The sequence below is a fragment of the Corapipo altera genome, unplaced genomic scaffold, assembly GCF_003945725.1.
Source record: "Corapipo altera isolate COAL_440 unplaced genomic scaffold, ASM394572v1 2, whole genome shotgun sequence".
NCBI classification, from domain to species: Eukaryota; Metazoa; Chordata; class Aves; order Passeriformes; family Pipridae; genus Corapipo; species Corapipo altera.
Genome location: NW_020884890.1, coordinates 9,873,835 through 9,897,765, shown reverse-complemented (window position 1 = coordinate 9,897,765; position 23,931 = coordinate 9,873,835). Strand labels below are relative to the sequence as shown.

Sequence of the window (23,931 nt, the reverse complement as noted above, 5' to 3'; positions counted from 1 at the left end):
TTAAAACAATATTAATTTTAATAATTACAATAATAATAATAATAGTAATAGAAAAGACAGAGAGAGAGAGAGAGGGAGAAAACCTAAGAGAAACAAGTGACACACAATACAGTTGCTCACCACCCTCTGACCAATGACCAGTCAATCCCCAAGCAGCAACCTCCCCCTCCTGGCCAACTGCCCCCCGATTACACACTGGGCATGATGTACTGTGGTATGGAATATCCCTTTGGCCAGTTCAGTTCACCTGTCCTGGCCTTGCTCTCCACCAGCTTCTCATGTGTCTCCTCATTAGCACAGCATGAGAAACCGAAAAGTGCTTGACTTAGGGTAAGCACTACTGAGCAACAATTGAAACATCATTCTCATACTAAATTCAAAACACAGCAATGTACCAGCTACTAGAAAGGAAATTAACTCTATCCCAGCCAAAAACAGCATGAGGTCTCTGTGTTCCCTGGCAGCGAAGGGGGAGCGTTCGCAGCCATAACTCACCTCATTACAAGGGACTGAAGTGACACTTCCATAGCAGATTTCTCAGCATAGCATCAGAATTAATGAAAAGCTTAAAGAGCTTCATAAATAAGTAATAAAAGAATAAGTCTCACTTGAATTTAACTATTTCCCCCGGCTCGAAAACAAGAAAATAAATCCTAAGAACTGGCTTAGAAAATGGCCCCATATTTTGTACCTAAGTTGCAGGATCTCAAGGTTTCATCTATGGATGTCACCAGCATAGTGGAAGGAATTGAATGTACCCTAAGGATTGCCTGTCTTTAAAAATAAAATTAATTAAACTCATTGTGAAAAATACTTTAAACTTCAGTCTCAGGGAGCCAGATTCAGTCAAGAGCAGCCTCACTCATTTCAGTGTGTATATGGACACAGAGACTACAAGTAGCAGTTTGCTTTTGCAGCTGTACTCCACTGTGATAATTTTAACCATATTAATAACTTGAATGTCAGGCTGGATGCAGGATGCAGGCAATTCCTGTGCTGCCACAAAACAGCTATGCAAGAGATGAAGCTGAAGAGAGTGAGCTGGTGTAGAAACCCAGACAAATTTGCACAGAGCCTTACTTAAACCACAGCTCTATGGTAGCTGAAGGCTCAGTTAGTGATGCTGACAGCAAAATACTTAGTAATTTCATTGCTCGTAACACAAGATGAATCACATATTCTTCATTCTTTGGTGAAAGCTAATAAGTGCCATCTCCCAAAGGCTCATGCTCTGTATGTGACAACACCCCATCATTGCCTGAGTAGATGTTTCAGCCTCTTGAGGGCCCTGAGAAATGAATAGCTGTAATAGGGGAGATGGAACAAGAATGGATGGCAGGGGGTGAAACACAATGGCTGCAGGCACCACAGGTAGGTAACAGATGCACAGACTGTGATGTCCAGGCTGGCTCCCTCTCCCAAGGGGCCAGGGCTGGGATTGGTAGCACAGCAGGAGGCCTGGGGCAGCTGGGATCACTGGTTGAGGGACAGGCAGGGTTATGACCCCACAATGAAATCCTAATGCCCACCTCACACCTCCCTCTCACTCTTCATCACCCATCAGCAGCAGCTGCCACTGGTGTGATACTACTCCACCACCTCCCCTGGCTCAGACCCTCCTGCCTGGGGGCAGTAAAGTCTCCCTACACCCGGGAAAGCTGTGGGTTGGTTGTGGCACAGAGTCAAGCCAGGAAGGGAAAGGTCGAAGGAGAAGGCCAAGACTTCAGACCACCTCTGCTCGGCAAGGCTGTTCAACGCCCACTTGCCTCTTTTTAAGTCACCTCTAACTCAAGTGTAACAAAAACCAAATGAGGAACAGCTCAATAACCTATATTTTGGTTTTATTATAAGCAAGTGTGACAAAAATCACTTCAAAAATTTAGAACTGTTGCAACTGAAGGAGTAGCTAGGTTGTTGGCAGAAAGGGAGGGGGAAAACTTTACTGAAGAGATGAGTGGTGGGAGTGATGGAAAAATCATTTGAGAGGAATAAGTTATGATTACTCTACCTTTGCTTTTCATCCTTTTTGTTGTCCATGTATTCACACTTGAATGCCAGCCTGCTCTCACTTCCCTTCCCAAGCCAAATTCTGTTTTGTGAATGAAAAACAAGACCAGTAGGTTACAACATGAGATGCCATGAAACCATTAGAGCTGCACTTGAACAAGGCTGCACTTTGTTCCTCCTCTGCCTCACTGCTCCCTCTCTCTCGGCATCTGAAAATCCCTGAGGTCAAGCCAGTAGGCATTAGAACATTGTAGTCACTGCAAACACGATCTTCCTGGGTTTTATGGATAAATAATTACCAAAAAAACACTCTAATACATAACACACACCTCTAAAGTGCCTTCTCCATTTACTTGAGGCATTGTTCTGCAGTAGTAGAGGAAAGTCTACAGTACTACATTGCAGCCACGGGTCCCGCTGGAGGCACCTTCCCTGCATCTGCTGCACAAACTATCCCAAAATTTTAAACCTATCTAGGTTTTCCCATTCCTCCAAACCCATGGATTAGAAAAAAAAAGGGTGTGAGACAGCTGAGCTGCATGTGGAAAGCTGCACCACAAATGCATGCAGGCTTGGAATCACACAGTGGCTGTTGGGTCCTGGGTTGTCACTGAAGAACAGTCATTCTCTAATATCTCCTCTATGGACCACCACTGAGACCCACTGTTTGGATGTACTGCTCCAGGCATAGCCAGACCCCATCCTTTGGCTTGTAGGCATAAGCTGTCCTGCTGCCACAGCTCGACTAGAGCCAGGGTTCTGTAAGCTCTCCTGCTCACGCCCCTGGTCAAATCAGAGGTACTTGGGATCCTGGCATCGCTCCACACCCCCCCAGTGTCCTCTACCAGACCCTTGTCAAGGGCTGCCTCAAGGCCCTCAGCACAGCTGAAACCGGCAGAGCAGCAGCGGAAGCTTTACACCCTGTGCAGCATATTGCAGAGATCCGAGAAGCCAAGCAAACCACATTTGGACACAGGGGCCTTTCGCTGGCCTGCAGGTGCATGGATGGAGGTGGCAGTGCAGACTGCACTCCCTGCCCACCCTCTACCAGCCACTGGAGCAGCCCTACATCTCCACCAACTCCCTCGCTCTCCAGGTTTCCCCCTGGGAATGACAGGACAAGTCTAGGTCACCATGAGCAGCCCAAATTCATAATGGGAGCTAACCAGAGAGGCTTTGCCTGGAGAGGGAACAGCTGTGCTCATTTGTGTTGCTTCATCACCCAGGCTAAGTGTGCGGGGGGGGGCAACAAAGGCTGTCACTATATATAATCTATATATTAGCAGCAGTGTTTTCAGCACAAATCCAAAACACACCCCCATACGAGCCACTGTGAAGAAAGTTAACACTACCCCAGCAAAAACCAGCACAGATGGAAAGACTAGAAAGAAACCATCTGCCTGAAGCCCAGGTCACTTACCTCAGAACTGCCTGAGATCACTCAGGGCTGGAACTAACAGGCATGGCAGCTCTCACAAACAGTGCAAGAAGAGTGCAACCACAGGCATCATAAATTCAGACAATTTTTGTTTTCAGCAAGTACTCAACGGTAAGCAGAGTGCAAGTAAACAGGAATGATTTAATTATCTTATAAAAGTAATTAATTACACACAAGAATCAACAGGGGGGCCTTCTCAAACACTGGTGACACATTACTGTCAGTTGTAGAACAATTAGCCACAGACCTACATGAGCAAGACCAGACCCCAGTTTCTACTCTTAAAGTAGCATCATTATTTTGGCAGACCAACATAGGCTTTAAAAACATCACCAAAGACCACAGAGCACTTTCAAAGCAAGTAACATAAAACCAAAGCTGGGGCTACTTCAGTGTTGTACTTGTAATATGGAAATAGGCCAATGATCAAACTAATCAGTGTCATTCATCAGGAGGCTTAGTTCTTCCTGCTAGAGGGTTGGGGACAACTATAATGTGATGTTAAGTATGGATGAAGCCAGTGCTGCTTGTAGCAGCTGAACTGAGGGACAGGCAGATCATCTTCTCCCAGCTTCTTGCACCACTTAGCGCATGGCCCCAGCATCCACATAACACTTCACGTGCTTATTCTCTGCTCCTTTTCCCTTCTGTCAAAAGCATGAAATAGGTAATTTCATCTGAAGTTAAGTATCTAATGTCCACATGTGCGCTGTGATCCCATCACAGCTACAGCCACTGAAGAATTTGATCCTGTTGCCCACACATTTAGCAATGAAGCCCAAGATAACTTAGGGCATCATGAAAGGTGTACCTGACTGGTAGGTATGACTGAGGACTGATGGGAGACCTGAACCTTTCCTGACGAGCAGTCAAAGGCCAGGCAGGACACCTTACAGGATCTAATGTGGCACTATGCATTGACAACTAAGGCAGTCAGTTCAGCCTGTAGAATGAGTCAGATTACCCTAAAGGAACTTGGTACCAGCTCAACTGCTCTGTTCAGCCATACACACATATAGCTCAATGCTTAAATTTTAGGTGGCTTAATCCTGAGCTGAATCCCACACACAGCCTGCAGGAAGCAAGTGGTCTGTAGTTCCTTCATCTCTCATTAACTCCTCACTGTTGCTCATGGCTTAGCTGAAATTGAAGCAGGTCCTGTTCACATGTTATCTTCAGATATTCATCAGAAACCTTGTGAGTTATGGTAACCAACACCAGCCAGGGGACATTTATGACGGGTTTTGCTCTAAATTATTCACCTCAAGGAACTAAAAGCCCAGTTCAGCATCAGCCCATCACCCAGGAGACAATACTGTTTTTCACACACAACGTCATGTATCCCACCTTATATACTTACTGGGGATTTGAGCAATTTATTTTGAAAATCAAGGAATGCACCAATCTCAGTGCTGGCATTTTATGCAAGCTCACAGAAAAATAGTCAGACATCAGCTATCCAAGCTCCAGAAAACAAAGGGCTCCATTTAGATGCCTGAATGCCAGCATCTAGTGCCATTTGAGATGCCCCAAGGCACCCAAGATACACATGGGGTTGGCAGATATCACATAGGACTTATGGAAGCAGAAGTTGGAGCCATGGAGCCCATGCAGGATACCCCAGGGTGTCTCAAATGGTACTTGATGCCAAAGCATAAGCAACCAAATTAAGTTTTAAAAATCCTGTTTATACTGAAGTCAGCTGTATGTCTCCCATATCTAACAAACATGTATCTTGCAGAGCAGCTAAGCAGCAAAAGAGCTACAAAGGAATTGCATCCTTATTTTGGGTCTGCTGAAATCTGGCAGAGCTTACAGACTGTGTCAGCTTATTTTGTTATGAACATATAATGCTCACTGAACCCCATGAGCTGCTGTGATAACAATCTCTGCCAGCTTGCTGAATGGATTCCTTTCAGTTGCTGCCTCTGAAGTTATGTGGCTAGAACAGAGCTTCTGCAGTATACCAGTGCAACAGGAACACCAGTTTTTAGCTTTGGGAGCAAGAAAGCTGTCAGAAAAGATTAACGGCTCAGAACTGATTATCAGACTGTAGGAGCAGAAGGTCATTGTGTCAAGACTCCTGGCTACTGCAGTGAGAATGTACTGCTGACTAATCCTCTTATAAACACGTGCACTGCCACGAGGAGGAATACCTCTAATGATTTAAATCCAATTTGTATTAATCGGTGCACTATTTATTACAGTGCAGTTGTCATGGTACTACAGTCTTAACAGAGCTAGATGACAGCAGAAGAGTATACAAGTCTTTCATCTGCAGTTAATAAATCGGGATCCCATGAAGCCTGTGTATGTCTTTTAAAGAATCACAGAACAATTTACGTTTGAAAAGGCCTCAAAGAGACCAAACATTATCCCAGCATTGTGAAGTCCACCACTAAACCATGTCTCTAATGTCACATCTACAAGTCTTTTAAATACCTCTAGTGACCGTGTCTCTGCAAACGTCCCTAGGCAGCCTGTTCATGCTTGACAATGCTTTTGGCGAAGATCTCAGAAGCCAGCACTAAACTAGCTACCATAAGTATTTCCAGCAATTAGTGTTACATGAGCATGGCTAGACAGGTTAATAATTTTCTGGACTATCAGCAAGGAGTAGTGACATGATTTTTCCCTGAGGAGTTACTTAGAGTGAAACAACCAATAGCCAGGTTAAATTTGAGAATATTCCACCACACGTTTTTTGCAAAATCTAATTAATCTAATTAAAGGATCTAAGTGGTGAAAAACCAGAAAATATGATTTTTCTTTGGATTTTATTATTAAGGAATTTAATGAAAATTTGTATGTACTAGCATACACCTTCCTGTCCAATTTAGAATTGTAAGTCATTTTTCCATAACACGCAGTTCAAACAGCCTCCATCCTTGAGCACAGGTTATGTGAGTGAATACTGCCATCTAGGCAGGCTTTTGGGAGCAGCACCTATTTCTACAACATTATCCACCTCTGCCTAGGAAAAATATTCTATTATCCAAAACAGAGGAGAAAGGAACGGTTTTTTTATACTATTAAAACCAACACATCGCCAGTCACCAAAAATACAAAACCTGTCCCTCAACCACATTGTCACAGTCCACATTACGAGCAAATATTTTCTACGTGTTTATTAAGAAATATATTATTCCATATTTCCATACAGGTTAATTGAACTTAAGCTTTGCATTAAATTAGAAATTGTTTTTATCTATGAAAACTGCAAATACAAAGTATATTGTATTAAAGCTATTAATTACGAAATACATTTTACTATGGCAGTAATATAATTGCATCTATTTTATATGCTTTGAAATATAGTAACAGTATGTTGTTAGAAGACAGTTACTAAAATATCTATTGATGTTCTACAAAGACAGAAATAATTTTTAAAACCATTTTACTTCATACAACCAAAATAGCTTCCATCCAGCAGGAAAAATATATAAAATATATAATGCATCTGTTTTATTTAAAACAATAAACAAGTTCTATACACGGCATTTACAGGAGACTTACAAGACTTCACTAACAATCTCATTTTGATTGGAGACATTAACAACTAGCTTCACTATCAGTTGTGCAATTCTTCAGGGAATGCACAAACTACAAATGCAGAATATTGTACAAAATGGTAGTAAGTCCCAAAAAGATTATCATTTAGCACTTTCCACAGATACAAGACCTTTGAACATGACTTTTTGAATAGAGTTCTGCTGAGGGCAAGCATTGCCACATATTACAAAAAATTAAGTATGCCACAGGGATTGCTCTTGAGGTTTGGGAGAGTGAGATAAGAGTTGCCGAGGAGCTCTGAGATGCATGCCACTGAGATGCTGGCGTGTGCACCTTGGCATCCATCGAGGACAGATTTCCCTTGGATGTCAGCGGATCTGCTCAATTAACAACCTCCCATGTGATCAAAATGGGTGATAGAAGGGCATGGGATGAAAATCCACAGTGAAGTTATCCCCCTCAGCTTCCTCTCTGGCATGTTTCAGCTGACACCTTGAGGATTGTCCTGAGCAGTTTTGTGTACAAAGGTATTCTTCTTTCTCCCTGAAAATATCCATGTATAATCATGGAAATGTAATTATCTGGCTACTGGCATACATCTCCCCAACCCCTTTGCTCATGCAGCATAACACTGATTTGTGCAGAGAAAAAAGCAACCAAAAAAATTGGGAAGTGCTTTTTGCACAACTGCTTAGTAGCAGACACATCACATATCCAGAGGAAAAATAATTAAACAAAGATATTGCAAAAAGAATGTACCAATTAAGCCTCTCACCTATAGCAACAAAGCAAAAAACTCTCACTTCCCTTTTCAAGAAAAATAGAGTTTCCCCTCGCAGAAAGGAAAATTAAGTATTACAGACTATTATGCATGAAGCCACTCAACTGAAAGACAGCTAATGCCAGTAGTTAAAGCAGGTCTCCACCACACAAGTTTGCCTGGCTGTCTAAGATTTATTTTGGTGAGAATACAGTCACATTCAAATCACTTCTTTGGGTTTTTCCAAAACAATAGCAAAACTAAGAGACAACATGAGCATTATAGGTTTTATTGAATAAAATTCTGCTTCTAATATTTACACAGTGAAGTCTAGAGATGTAACCTAGTGAAGCATGGCTATGTGTAACATACATATGACATCTGGAATATCTTTAAATACATCTGAAACTACTTATTACAGCAATCACCTGCCCATCACTGATTTCATAATTAAGGAAAATTGGAAGTTTCTGAAGAGTAGCCAAGATGAATATTAAGGGTAGCTGAGTTAAAAGAAAACAGTCTGCTATGTAAATTCCAAACCCGAAAGATCTGAATAAAGTGTCAAGAGTTTTGAAGGCAGCTTCTGTATATCCCTGTTGTTCTCATCTCTGCAGAAAAAGATGACAAAACAAATTATAAATCTCAAGGCTGAAAGTAATATTCACACCTTAAACACACAGTGCCCTCCCCGGTAATCTTAGTTATTAAATTCATAATGTCTTAACATCAACGTTGTGAACTATAACAAAATACTTACTCATTTTTTATTAAATACTATTAAATTCTATACTATTTAGTTACTATTTTTAAAGGTGCCAAGGTAGATCCACAGAAATTAGAAATGCTGTGACTGATGTCTAGTGTCAACACAACATTAATTATTGCCATGTATGCAAAAATTTTATGAAGTGTCTTCCATACCACTCTAGAATGTTAAGCAAAGTGTTATGTGTTTTTTCTGGAGCTCTACTAGATATACTATCATTCTACTATTACAATGAAGAGGGGTCTTGTAAAACAATTATAGTCAATACCTTTCCTGTTTACAGGGTTGTTTTTCTAAGATAATTTCCTTATTGATCTTGCATGAATTCTCAGCAAGGTTTGAATGCAAGTAATAGACTTGCAACAGCCATACTAAAAGACTAACTCATAGCTTTAGTAGACTGTTATCTTATATTTGGACTACTCAGTAGTTGTAAATAAGACATGATTCACTGGCGATTTGCATGATTTTTGTCATCCAGCAGGAAAATATTATAAACCAGAAATGCTGTGTCCTACTCAAGCCTCTGCAGACAGCCTGGGTTACAGACAGCGCATTATTAGGCAGGCATTCTAGCCTGCCACATTTGCAATTTCTGTGTTGAAAAAAAGCTGGTTGTTAGTCTCAGGTTAAAAAGATCTTGCACAGTCTCTCATACCTTACTTACCAAACAGGGAGAGGAATTATAGTTTTCCGATACCTCAAGTTAACCTGAATAGAGCCCTGATGAGTAGCCAGGAGTACAAGGAAGATACAGTCATGAACCAAAGCACCTACCAGGTCCCTTCCTATTTCCCAGCATAACCAACTTCAAATACATGGTTGGAAGGAAAACTACATTTAAATCAACCACCTGACATCCCCTAACATCACCTAACCTTTAAGCACCAAGATTAAACTTTCCATAAAATAGTTCCACAATGAAGTTCAGTGTGATAGCTTTGCATTTTAAGAGACTATATTTGTAACAGTAATTATGTCTCTCCATAAACACACACACACCATCATGGAGGTAACCTGCCAAGCAATAGCTTAAAAATTCAGAATTTGACAAGAAAACAAAATATGCAAATGTGGTAGTAAAAGCTGCAAAAGATAACAGAAAAGTACTTAGTTATCTGCCATTTCTAAGCTACAGTCACCCCTCAACAAATTTGTGTATCATAATAGTATATTTCATAAAATTTGTAGTTATTTTCTTCCGTTTCTTCTTTTAGGGTTTTTCCTCTCCCTCAAATGAACAGCTAGACACCATCCCATTTACACGGGAAATGTATATCCATCTTAATCTCACTGCTTCTTTTATCTTTATCTGTTTTCCAACTACAGAGAGTTATCTGGAACACAGCTGTCTACCTGGAAGCTATTTCTCTTATAGCTAACATAGCTACAAAATTTAATAACTAAGAAGCTGCTGAAAGATAGAGACTTTGCTCTTGCCTGTCTCATAAGTAAGGTATACAGGATGAATTGACAAATGCTGCCTTTAAGCAGGAAATCCATCTGTGCTGTCAATCTCAAGATAAGCAACTATCCATGTGTGAGATGTTGTCAACACAGGTTGAATAAAACCAAATGTACATTAAGATAATAAGGGTAACTTTAGAAATCATTAACTGCAGCATGCAGCTTGAAACCCTGCATTAGCCTCAGACAAGAAGTAGTAAGTTAATTCAGGTGTCTGAGAAGATCCTTTCTGGGTTGAGGTACATTTGTGTACACAGATGAATACATTTCAGGAAGAATTTTGTTTGTTAAGATGCAGATCTCTTCTTTGTAAAGTGAGAAATTCTTACTTGGTGAGTAAGGGTAGAAAGACTTTGATACACCAATACCTTAAAAGCATAAGTAAAATAAAGTTTGGAATTGGCATGTTGATGCTTTAACATAAAAACTGTTTCCGGGTCTAAAGACAACTTTCAAACAATGGTAGAACATGAAATATCATAAATAAAACTTGGTGCTATCCAGTAACAAGAGGAGGGAATCATATCGCTGCAGATTTCATTAAATGACATTTCAGGTAGCTTCTCACTCAAAATACAGAGATTTCAGGACATGTTAGAAAGGACAATCTGACATATACCATTGATATATTTGACAATTACCACTTGTGTCTTTTTTCCCACAGCCTACCTTAAAGCCGTAGATGAAGCAATTCTTAGTAAGCTGTCAATTACGAGAGAAAAGAGGAAGGCAGCCAGCCACATCACCAGGTTGCATCTAACAGAAATGACTTGAAGGCCAAGCAACACCTTAGTGCGCTGTGTCGGTTTTGGTTATGATAGAGTCAATTTTCTTCACAGTAGCTGTGTTTCAGATTTGTGCTGGAAACAGTGTTGATTTCATTATTGGTGAGCAGGGCTTGCACAGCATCAAGGCCTTTTCTGCTCCTCACCCCACACCACCAGAGAGGAAGGGCAGGGAGCGCACAAGGAGTTGAAAAGGGACACAGCTGGGATAGCTAATCCCAACCGACAAAGGGATATTCCATGCCACATGGCATCATGCTCAGCATATAAAGCTGGTGGGAAGAGGAAGGGGGGGACATTTGGAGTGATGGCACTTGTCTTCCCAAGTCTCTGTTACGCATGATGGGGCCCTGCTTTCCTGGGGATGGCTGAAGACCTGCCTGCTCACAGGAAATGGTGAATAAATTCCTTGTTTTGCTTTGCTTGCATGCACAGCCTTTGCTTTCCTTATTAAACTTTATCTCAACCCATGAGTTTTTTGTACCATGAGTACAAAAAGAAGCAAATGTAAAGCAATCCTTCAATTTCTCAGAAACAGAAATGTACTGCCTTATAGGTAAACTGTAGAGTCGATAGCAGCATGGAGATCTACTGCAACTACTATGCTAAGCACATAAGACCAATGTGTAGCACATAGAAAAATAAAGGAATACTCCTCTGAAATGTGCCTTACAACAAGGCACATTAAGGTTCCCTCGTAGAAAAAACTTTGAGCTGCTCATTCTGTGACACTAATATCTAGTCATACCAATCAAAAGATGTGGTGCTATGGGCCCCAACATCCAGATGTTTCGTTAGACAAACCAGAAAGGAGAATTTTCTGTGTCTTTACACTCTTTTCCAGACAACATGTAATAAACCTGCTTCTTGATATGCTAAATCCACATTTTCAGCTCGCCAATAACCTCCTCTGATATTCGTGTGTGGTCCAGCCCACAAGAGAAATGTAAGTATGAATGCAGATGGCTTTTCCACTATCTAGACCAGGTTTAGTGTGGACTTCCACTGTGGAAACTGGATTGTATGCAAATTCAATGCAACCTCAGAATCCACTTTTTTCTCCTCATAACTCCCTCACTTCAGCAGCCTGTGGAGGAACAGGGGGTTAGATAAGTCTCTGAACCACAAAATGTCTTCGGTTAGTTTCCCTTTTCTTACAGAGGTAAGAATATTTGGTCCTTTGGTTCCCTTTGAAAAGGAACAGATCAGAGGCTACCTAGCACAACCAGTAAGTCACCTCAAGGAGTGGATACAACCAACCCATTCTCTTTAGGAAAGCCTCCCTGCCTTTGTTACAGAGGTGTCAAACAAAAAAGAAATAAGAGAGCATTGACTATATAATCTACAAAAAAGATCACAGATCAGAAAAGAGCTTTTGTTTTAATTCTAAGGAAATGGGGGGGCATCAGGCACAGCATTGCAAACCGCTCAAAAAGAGGTGATTGTCAAGCTCTACTCTCTGTGCTGATGCATCCTCACCTTAAATATTGTGTGCAGTTTTGGGTGTCACAATATAAAAAAGACATTACACTATGAAAGAGTATCTAAAGCAGGGCAACAAAGATGGTGAAGGGCCTTGAGAGGAAGCCGTATGAGGAGCTGCTGAGGTCACTTGGTCTGTTCAACCTGGAAAACAGGAGAATAAGGGGAGACCTCACTGCAGTCTACAACTTCCTCATGAGGGGAAGTGGAGGGGCAGGCACTGATCTCTTCTCTGTGGTGACCAGTGACAGGACTCAAGGAAACAGCAGGAAGCTGAGTCAGGGTAGGTTTAGGTTGGATATCAGGAAAAAGTTTTTCTCCCTGAGGGTGTTTGGGCACTGGAACAGGCTCCTCAGGGAAGTGGTCACAGCACCAAGCCTGACAGAGTTCAAGAAGTGTTCAGCCAATGCTTTCAAGCACATGCTGTGATTCATGGGGTGTCCTGTGCAGGGCCAGGAGTTGGACTCAATGATACTGATGGGTCCCTTCCAACTCAGCATATTCTATGAGTCTATGAAATGCTCTTGTACGTCAGTAACAGCTGATTTTTGAGAAAAGTGGAACTATAGTATTTTTTGGAGACACTACCTCACTGGTACTGTTCCCATTTCTCATACAGGCATTCCACTACCACCTATTGAGGGAAACAAACAGGGTGGAATGCAAAAATGTCTCACGAAAGTAACTGTGCATATAAAGGATACTAACATTATGGTACTGACAACCTTCTATCCCCAGCCTTAAATTTAATTCACAGTTTAACGTACAGGTAAAATGGACAGAAGATGGCACCCCTAATATAGGGCCCACCTTGGCCCTCCTATCTTTGGCGTCAACAGCTTAAAATTCCCTGCTTGCCCACTACAGATTCTTATTCCAAAGAAAAACAGGCCAGTTGTTTTCTTCTTTTCTTTTTAGTTCAGATGTACAAGATCCATCAAGACTGTATCTCAAAAACTTCTTAAAAGAAGTAGAGAACACATTGTATTGACACATTTTCTACACTGTTAAACTTTGGTCAGTAAACTCCAGAAGTTCTGGTGCACAACACTAAGTCCTGGTTGGCCACCGAACAGTCAAATGCTACTTAGTATTATATTACAATGAAACAGACAAAAGATGTTACAGACTGTGATTAACAGACATGTCATAGAAATATATATTATGCCACAGTCCCGGTACTCTGCAAACAAATCTTCAAGCATGATCAAATTACCTAAAAGATTATAAAGAAAAATTATTTTTAGAATAAATACTGAATATTAGTCTTATAATTGTACTTGAGCAGAACTGTAAGATGCTACAGATACTTCACGTCTTTTCAGTGGTCTGTGTATGTTTGCAATGCAGAGCCAATATTCAGGGAAAATTGGGCATTATTAGTACCTTGCAGGATTACAGGCCACCCTGAAGAGTAAAAAATTATAAAATTTAACACAATGGTTTGCCTATGAAGTAACTCTCAGTATTCTAACAGAGATGAAAATATATTCTCTCCATTAGTATTCCTTTCACCTTTCACTTTGCATTTTTTTTCACTTCTTAGGATTCAAGACATTTAATTTTGAGATTGATTAAGCAAGTAATTAATTTTAAACACTGACTTCAATGGCAGCACTTAAAAATATTCAGACATCTTTAAGACTGAAGGCCCAAAGGCAATTCTTATTATAAATAAACAAATAAATAAAAGGGTAGCACTATAGCCCCAAACCTTACAGTTATGCTGTCTGTTACCTTCCAGGTAAGCTGTCAGTTATAAGATGTTATTTCTCACCTGTACTACTGCTCAGTAGTTAATCATCTTTTGAAGAGCATCATAGCATTTCCATTTGTCTGGGATGTAGAAAGGCTCAAAGATGTGAGGGAAGGGAGTGTCATAGCCACATACTCTTGAAATAGGAGCTTCTAAATTCAAAAAGCATTCTTCCTGTTAAGAGAAATACAAAATAAATGTTAGTGAGGCCATTATTTTCAGGAGTCTTGCTTCACAAATTGAGGTCAAATGAACTCTGCCAGACTGACAGTCCTGGAAACTCCAACCTTCTATTTATATCACTGAATAAGTAGTCGAGACCAGAATAGTGCTTCCTTTTGCCCAAAGGTCCATATTAAAATAACAACTTGTATTAATGTTATTTTCATTTTCTACATGTGTGCTGCATTAAATCATAGGTAGGTTATATTTAGTACATCTGCTATACATCCAGACACCTGCTGCCAAGAAACAAATATTTTAGGAACAAAGGAGTAAGAGTCTCTTTCCTATGTCACTTTTAAACATAGAATAATTACATGATCTAAGAGTGTGTATTATTTGTTGCATACATGAACATCATATTCAAACTTCTTTGAACTCTAAGATCATTAAGACTCTGTCTAAGCATTAAGAAGTTATGGAAATTATGAATTTGAACTCCAGTGGATTCACATATCACCAACCTTTGAGTCAAACACATGATCTACACAAAACCCCACAGCCTGTGTTCAACTTGGAGATCAGATTTGATAACAACTGTGAGAGTTTCATTATTTGATCCAGTAGGGTACAAAATATTAGAGATACACCATAGTAATCTGAAAGTAACCTGTAACATTATCAGCCTTAATAACCAAATCAATAGTGGAGTTTCAATCTTCTTACTCACAAGTACCAGAGTGATGGCACGGACCACAATAATGTGCAAGAAGCAGATGTATAAATAACTTTGCCAGGTCAAACTGATGTTGACGCTAATTATCAACTCCCATTCTCCTAATATCTTTAGTATATGTATTCGCTCTCTGAAGCAGACAAACCAAGAGACAAAATATGTCTCATCCTGGCCCCTACTTTATGAACTGCAGCAACTGAGACGTCCTGGCCAACTTCCCCTGTACTTGGCTCAGTAAAATGGAAGATGAAGTATTATCTACTGGTCCTTTTCCACCAGTTCACAAGGAAAACAGCTAAAGAGCTATGCTTTTCTACAGAAAAGAGTTAAGTGTTTTCTCAGACTGATGAACTGTTTTGAATGCACGTTGCCTTGCAGACCATAGCAGTCCAACTCTACTTACTGTACTTTCTACACATCACGACATTTGGCAGTATAGGAGGTATTCATAACACACTAAGATTGTAACCTTTCAGCTACCATTTTGGTACATTGTGAAGTGGATATTTCTGAAAGACAGATGGAAATAAAAAAGCCCAAGAAGTTGTGTGATTGCATACAGTGTCATTACATTTATTAGTGAACTAATTCACCTAAAAAACTTCAGAGTCTGGGTAGATCTGAGGTAAAAATAGATGCAAACACAAATATTTTTGAGCTCCATTTTCTTTGTAAAATGAAAGATTCATATTAGTACAAAATGCTGTAAAGTAGAGTGTATTAAATCCTTTACCTGTGTACGAGGTAAATCATGATGTCCTACTCTAACCTGCTGGGGTATTTTTGATACTAGGCAATCCTTGATTCCCATGTTGTAACTGACCAATAAGACAAGGCAATAGCTTTTGGACCATCCCAAAACTGACTGCCCAGACCATTGGTCAAGTTGGATTACCACAAAGTAAGAATACACCACAAGTGTATTCTAGACCCACAGTTTCCCAGTCCTGCATTGCTGTTTCCAAGTACCCGACACAGACCACTACCTAGGAGAGACTTTTGATTTACACTGTAACCAGCTCAGTCCATCCCAGATGAAGGCTGGAGAGAAAGTTCATTAGTTTCACTGAAAATATTAAGTGCAATACTCACAGTATATTACTACCATCTTTTTTAAAATACAACTAATAAAGTTAATAAACCTTATCAGTTCATGGGGGTTTGATTTATCTCTGGAACCAGTTCTAATTTATGGGACAATATATTCAATTGTGTCCTTTAAATCTAAATCAAACAAAGCTTTTTCACAATGCTACAGAATATGAAACTGCCTCCTTGATGGCATTAACTTAACAACTGTAATTTGAGCAAATTACATTCTTCATTAGATGCCATCATGCTTTGAAAAATCATAGTGTTAGCAAGATATATATTTTGATATAGAAAAAATTATATAGTCTATGGACATATTTCTAACTAATCTTCCTTTTTGCACTGAAAAAGCACTTAAAGTCAAGTGATCAGCCCACCAAACAGACAAGAGTTCACTTCATCCCAAATATGATACTTCCCCATCTGCTGCTCATACTGCTGTGCCAGATTTTTTGCATCTGTGCAGCCGCATTGTAGAGAAACGTGACAGAAAATATTATATAGAACTCCCAGCTCTTTTTAAGACTAATTAGCAGATATCCACTGTACAAGCCTACTAGAACAGGCCTATCACAGTATTTAAAAGTGATAGAATGTCAAAATTTTAAAATAAACAGATTTACTCCATATTACTTGGGCTTATAAGGGCTGGTACTGGCCCAAAGCACTCTTGCACAAGAGAGGAATGGAAACTTACAGCTTTCACTAAGTCCCTGCATATTTCAGAGAGACTGTTTAAACAATCTGACATCTTTCAAGGAAAGATCTTAGAAAAAAACTTTAAAATTAAATGGTTTTGGAAGCAAAGTAGTAGGCATGGGATTTCTGATTCAGAGTAAAATGGTTTAAGTTCAGTTTTGAAAATCACTATGAAAATCACTATATTCAGTAGATATCCATAACTTCCAAAATTCAACTGAAGTAAAAAAATACTGTTAGAAAACGAAATGCTTACAAGGCAACAGATACAGTTATTTGTCTAATAAATCTAAATTTTCTTAATAAAAACAAATCAGACAAAACATTAAATTGCTGTTCTTCTTGCTCTGCTTCCTAAGTGCAGAGGCCAAATTCTAGCCTCAGTTATTCAATATGACCTTTGCCAGTTACCTTCATTTGCCTGATTTTCACTCAAAGCTTCCTGGAAAATACAGTATTATATTCTATAAAGGTATTTTAATTGGTCACACTATTTCCTCTCAACATTTGATGTTTAATACACACTTAGGAAGACCTTTCAAAACAACTTAAGCTCACAAGTCCCACTAAAAATCTCTTCTTAAAAGTCATAGCAATCACTCAAATGTATCCCACACACCACTTCAAAACAATCTCACGCCTTGATTTTCAGAATAGATGCTAAAACCAAGGACTTGATGGATGTTGCACGTTCGTATGTGAAATGGATCCTCCAGTGCAAGGTACACTCCCTGTATTTCCCCAAATCATAATATTGTAGTATGCTAATATAGAAAGCTCTACTCAAGCCTTTTTTAGATTTATTTAAGTACATCTTTTCCTCTTATCAGAGATTCAGGTACTCATTGCTAAATCAGGGTTCCGAGTGTAAAACTCACAACTGAGAACTGCAGACATTTATAGAGATATACATTCGTACAAAAAGGCTAAAGTAAGAAAAACAAATCCACTATTGGACCTTACTGGAAGAAAACATTACTCATCCTTCTGCAATGTACAGAAAAACAAAGAAACCCAGTACACAGTCTAGATGCTTTTAGGCATCTGGCCAATAAGAAAATAGTTAAAGAGGTTCTTGCTCCAGACCATCCTTCCTCTGAAGGGAATTTCTAGCATTCCACAGTCATACTAAACAAATCTTCAAATGCAAACACTTTGGTAAGTAAGTACTGGTAAATGAGACTATTAATGCATACCTAGCAAGCCAGACAAATTCAAACTCATATTTTCCCCCTATTTTAGTCTTACCCTCCTTACTTCCATGTTTTTGGAGTCTATTCCATTTTTCCCCTCTAACTGACGTGGATTAAAATCAGTAAAATGGATATTTTATTCTTTTTATTTCTACTGCTCTATTAAATACTCAGTAAGTGACAAAATTCTTTAAAAATAAATTATTTCTGCAGCATTTTTTGTCCCAGGGATCTCCCTCATATTATTCTTATTTTGCAACACTACAAGTACCCCAAAAAATTAACAGCTACAAGAATGTCAGATGACGACTATATAAGAACACTGATTTTACAACTCCTTTTTCAGTACAGAAATTTACTTTCTGCAGGATGATAAAAAAAAGGTGATATTAAAGACTAATATGAATAGAAAGAGTTTGATGGAAATTTTAATATTTATTTTGGTATTATAGCTATTATAATAAAAAGAAGACTAAACATAAGGTTAAAGTCCATTACAAAAGGCAAATCATAGGAATATTTTTCATACAAGACTACTTATTCTTTTGCTGAAAATAACTACAAAATTTATAGTCAGGAACTCACATGACGAGTTGCAAATTTTTTACTAAATTGAGGTCAGTTCTGTCAAGGAGAACTATGAATTTTGCAATTTCATCTATTGATTATAAAATTTTAAAAAACACATATATGCTTGAAGAATTTTTCAGAGAGAAAACTCTTATCACATTAGAGTTTCACTTTCTGTTCTTGTATTTTTGTTCTGATTTATTTATGCTGTTGCCATAAACTAAAGTGTGGGGCTCGAATAGTTAAGAAAACTTATTCCAGATCACTTTATTGATGAATGTTATGTATTACTATAGAAATTATTTATATAGTAATATCTATTTCTATAGTAATATCTATTACTATAGAAATCTACTACCACTATTAAATTATCTATTACTTCCCCATATGGATTTCTAACTGCAAATTACCTACTATTGTAAGAATAAGATGAAACCTACTATAGGTTAATAACAAACATGAGAATCTCTTTTACAAGGAAATCTATTTTTTATCTCATAGCTTAGATAAAGATTTTCAAAAGAAGCTTTCCAAAGAGGTAGTAGATCAAACCCCATTTCATGCAATAAAGCTGAGACCAAAGATTAAAGGTCTTTTTCTTTGGTTTCTGCTTTAAAAGAATGCCTAATCTGAACAATTTACTTTCAATAACAGAAAAGTGAAGCATCTGCAGTTTTCATATGTTTCTCAATTGTAGTACAGTACTTTCCTTCACAGCTGCAAGCACCAAATGCTACACATTTCAAACATAATTTGCTTTGACAACATATATATGTCACATCATATGAACAGTTCCTTCTATGAGCTACATAAGTACTATACAATACACCCACGAGATACTTTAAAGTTCTGTCTGAAGAGAGAGACAGAGAGAGTTTTTTTTTTTTTTTTTTAGAGGAACACTTTTTTTTCCAACAGCTTAGCCATTTTCATTTTAAAATATTATTAATAAATCTTTTCTCGATAGTTACAACAGTGACATAATTTTTCCTTTGAGAACTCTGCAGTTATATGTTTTAAATATTTAATTTCTATCAAAGAGGGTTTTCCTTTATAAATCACTTTAAAACTATCTCTTTATAACTTAGCACAGATTAGTAATGATTCATTTTATTTGTTACCAGTTCTTTGAATTTACATAATTAATATCTTGACAAATACAGAAGAATAGTTCACTGCTAAAATTATTTACCTTATGATTGAAAAAATAGATGTATTTTTACTTACAAAATACTTCAGTAATTATAAAATAAAGAAACACTTAGGAGGAAAAAGTCTGGTCTGTGTAATTCATTGTCTTGTTATGATTAAAAAACAATTAATGGTAAATATTGTCTTTATAGTAATAAACCACATAAAACAATATTTATAGATGAAGTCAAATTTACTATATAAAAGATAAAGTATTTTAACATAAAATGAACAAAAATTCTCATTCATACACAGGTTTGAAGACTGCCTTCGATTTCATTTCAACCAGCTTCAAAAATTAACAGAACAATCTTTAATAACCCAATGTAAGACTGGTAGTGTTTCCTAAATTTTCTTTATCAAGTTAACAACCACTCCAACAAACATTCACAGCAAGAAGGTGTTGGGATTAGAGCCCAACAGCTTTAACAGCTGGGATTTTCTTGGTGTTAGAACTGCACAAAGAAATCATGTTCCCCATGTATTTACAATACAAAACAAACAAACAAATTCACAGAACAAACAAAAACACCATTCAATTTGTGTCAAATAGCTTATCTTTATCACAAGAGGAGGTAAACGAATAAAAACTAATTTCCATTTCTTCCCAATCTAGCCTATGTTTTATGCAAAAAGGCAAAGATTTTCCATGAAAATTTTACATAACTTAAATCCACTCTGATGGGGGTCTAGAATTTAAATATACTCAATTCAGAATAACACACTGACAGAAATTCATTTCTTCCCAGTAAATATATAATCTGCATTGTTTAGGGTATGAGATGCAGCAGCCAGCACAATTCTTCTCCACAAAATAAATAACACAAGATGAATCTGCTCAGGAGGAGGATGTAAGAGGATTTCCAGATTACAGAATATGCTACTGCCTTAAGTGAACCATAGCAATACTCTTTCATAAGTCAGGTTTTTGATAATTATTTTCAATCCACTAAATGGTCACTCCCCATCTTTTCACCCTAACTACTAGAAATACTATTTTTTTCTAGGCAATTACTGCTGCACCATAGCTGAAATAGTCTAAGGTCTTTCCTAAAAGTTATATATGCTATACATCATATACCCATGATATGACAAAATTATTCAAATAGAATTTATTTCTTCTGTATAGCAGTAAACTGCCTTACAGCACATTCACTACAAATTATGTTATTCTATATGATATTCCAAGTTTCACATACACTCTCTTAAGTAGAAATTATGAATATTTGCACCGGGACCCACGTATTTTCTAAAAGCATGCCCAAAGTCCCACAGTTAGAATGATTTCCCAGGTCCATAAATATCTGAAGATTCTCGCTTTATTTACTTACTTGGCATTACTAACTCATCTGTTCAGTAAATGGTCCTGCAAACTGCTACACATATGTTAACAGGGGTGAATAATCCAAGAGAAACCAATGGAGCTAAAGTGCCTGCATAAAATTATTCTTATGTGAAAACATTTGCAGATCACAGGTCATTTTTCTGCATGAATGAGCAACATAACAAACACTTTTTTAAGATTTGCATTGAAGATTATCCTTCTAATGACATCCTACACCTTTTAATAACAAAGATAGAAATATCCTACCAATATAATGAGACTTTATAGTTTTAGATCATCATTTATCACCTACCATTCTAATTACTTATTTAAGTATTTTGTAAAAACATTTCTTGGTTAAGCTCAGCATGCCAGAAGTGACTGGAAGGATTTCCTGCCAAGAGTTTTAATAGTCAGTGAGTGGTATTTTTACTTTTACAGCTGTTGAGGCAGCTGAGAGAGTCTTGCAAAGACAGCCTTGTCAGTCTACGTATCTGGCTCAGTAAAATCCTCATAGAAGTACTTCACTCAACACACACTAATGAAATTCAAAGGAAATGCAATTTCAGCTGCTGTTACTAAACAATTTAAACCAGCGTATTTCCCTTTCTATATCAAAGCATTTTCATCTTGGGGCAGCACAATGAGAATTATGCTGTCACTCTGTCACCAAATCCTTCACCGGGGCAAACTCAAAGTTTGGTCATGTAGCCAGGGAGACACAAGTACAAAGGAACTATCCTGCCCTCCCATGTAAAGGTCGGGGCTTACCCAGTATTTTTTCAAAGCACTTTTTAACATTACTGTCTTTGTAAAACAGGCTCAGAGCAGGAGGGAATTATTAGATTATTTGAAACAAAGATAAAAGGAATTTTATAGTGTATTCTTTAAACCAAGTTGTCATTTTACTTACATATTTATTTTATAGGAAGCTGCTTGATGATTCAAACCCACAGGTAGAAGACTTCTAGCGCAAAGCTTAAACTCATATAATAAATATTCTCTCATATGAAGGCAAAAGTAACAGTTATGAAAGCTGACTGGTGAGAATAGAGAGGTAATGTTTATTCTACAGAAAAAGTGTAAAAAATTGAATGGAAAGAAATGCAATGAGGTTTTAGAGAAAGTATAAAGGTTTATGCAAAAATACTTAGAAACACTAAAAGAATCATTCTGTTGGGTACAGGTTGACTTAAAAAGCATGAAATAAGTATTTTACCAACTCTTTTACAATAATTACCTTTTCTTCTTTCCTAGAAAGATGTGGGTTTTTTATAGTTTTGTTCAGTTTTTACTACATTTCCTAAATTATTATTCAAACAGGCTACATTGCTACTCCACTGTAAAGAAAAGTTGTCAACAAAACAAACAAAAACAAGACCTCTAAGAAAATAAGAAATTAATACTTCATTAGCTTTTGCATTTAGCTATAAGTATTCACTGCACCAAGTGATCAAGAAATGTGCTGCAAATGAAACACTTTCATTTTAAAATGCTTACTTAAACCATAAACAGTTAGCATTACATCTCTTAATTTAAGAACTGGTCTAAAAACAAAGATGAGGAATAACATATTTCAGAGGCAATGAAGTTTTTAGTTTACTTTTATGCCAGAACAAACAATTCAAAATTATTGACCTGATTTTGAAGTGTAATATATCCAGCAACATTACAAACAGAAATAGTGATAACAGAATTAATTATTTTTACAGAACAGAGAAATAAAACGATAGAAGTTAACTGTATATTCTAGGAGCCTCACTGAAGTTTTAACTGAATTAAGCCCAAGTATTTAACTTGGTCTGTGTTTTAGAACTGACTGTTTAAATAAATTTCATAAATGAAATGGTCATGTGAACTTTACTTTTACACTATATCATTTATACAATTTTAATTTTCACTCCACTAATGAACTTACTGTATTAAAGTCAAAACTATAAATCTTTTACATTCACCTATGTCTTCCACCAATTTTATCAATTGTATAGTAAAACTTCTTAATGAAGAAGCAAAATACCTACACAGCTGCCTTAGTTACTGTGAAGCACCTTGTATAATTTTCTTCTTTTCAGTCACAGAGTTAGCACTCAACATACACTTGCCATGAATGAAATGTAAAAATAAGCTATTGGTAATATCGCAAAGAGGAAATTGCAATACAGTTCAAGCTGAGATTTTCTTTTTCCCCATATGACTCCCAAACAGTAAAAGTAAAAATGTTCCCCTCATGTAAATACTTTAAGAAATTCTTTCTCAGTTTATTCACTAAGTAAAATTTTTGCAGAGCTAAATCTATCAGGACTCTACAAGAGTAGATATCACTAAAAAATGGCATTCAATATCATAAATATAAAACAGAATTACAGTACAAATGGAAATTAATTTATTATTTACAAGGTCTGATTCTATTAAGATAATTAGTAAACGGCAATTCTACTCTACCTGAAAAAAAAATCCACAACTATTACAGTAAAGTAGGATTGTTTGAGAATAAATGGTCCCTATGAGAGATGATTTTTTTCAATATTTAACATACTTTTTAAAGCATGTTGGGCTTCTTGTTTTGTCCTGTATCAGTATTGTTACTGTACAGTTGCATAAACTCTAGCCTCTTGCAATCACAGAGACTGTGATATATGGCATACAAGAGGAAGTACAAAGGAATAAACCAAAAAGAAGAATTCTTGGGAAGTCAGAGTTTTTATGTAGGTCCATTTCATTTGCTGGTGGTCAAACTCACCACTGTTCAAACCAGAATTCCTGTCACATGAAGTCATTACTGATGGCAGAAGCCAGGGATTAGGTGCATTGACATTAATGTGCTCTTCCAGCTGGGCAACCACAAAACCAAAACACATTTCTAAACAACAGTTATCCAGACATGGAAATTCCTATGCCCACCAACCCATGTGTCCAATTTCCCCTCAATAAATCAGGCCGCCAGGCCATGTCCAGCTAAAGGTTGGGGGTTTTTTTCCACAGACTTC

The 23,931-nt window shown here is 37.6% G+C and overlaps 1 protein-coding gene across 4 annotated transcripts in view; it reads right to left on the bottom strand.

Moving 5' to 3' along the window:
• The window catches only part of BCKDHB (branched chain keto acid dehydrogenase E1 subunit beta), a 147,235-nt gene that overhangs the window by 24,723 nt on the left and 98,581 nt on the right, over nucleotides 1-23,931 (bottom strand). For 2 of the 4 annotated variants that reach the window (XM_027644792.1, XM_027644787.1), the window contains exons 10-11: nucleotides 13,999-14,151; nucleotides 6,826-8,329 (exon numbers count right to left, since the gene is read on the bottom strand). In XM_027644792.1, the coding sequence (XP_027500593.1) occupies nucleotides 14,011-14,151 (141 nt within the window). In that variant the 3' untranslated portion in view covers nucleotides 6,826-8,329; nucleotides 13,999-14,010. Of the gene's footprint in view, nucleotides 1-6,825; nucleotides 8,330-12,340; nucleotides 12,366-13,998; nucleotides 14,152-23,931 lie in introns of those variants that run through there. The other 2 variants (XM_027644786.1, XM_027644785.1) reach the window with 2 other exon arrangements.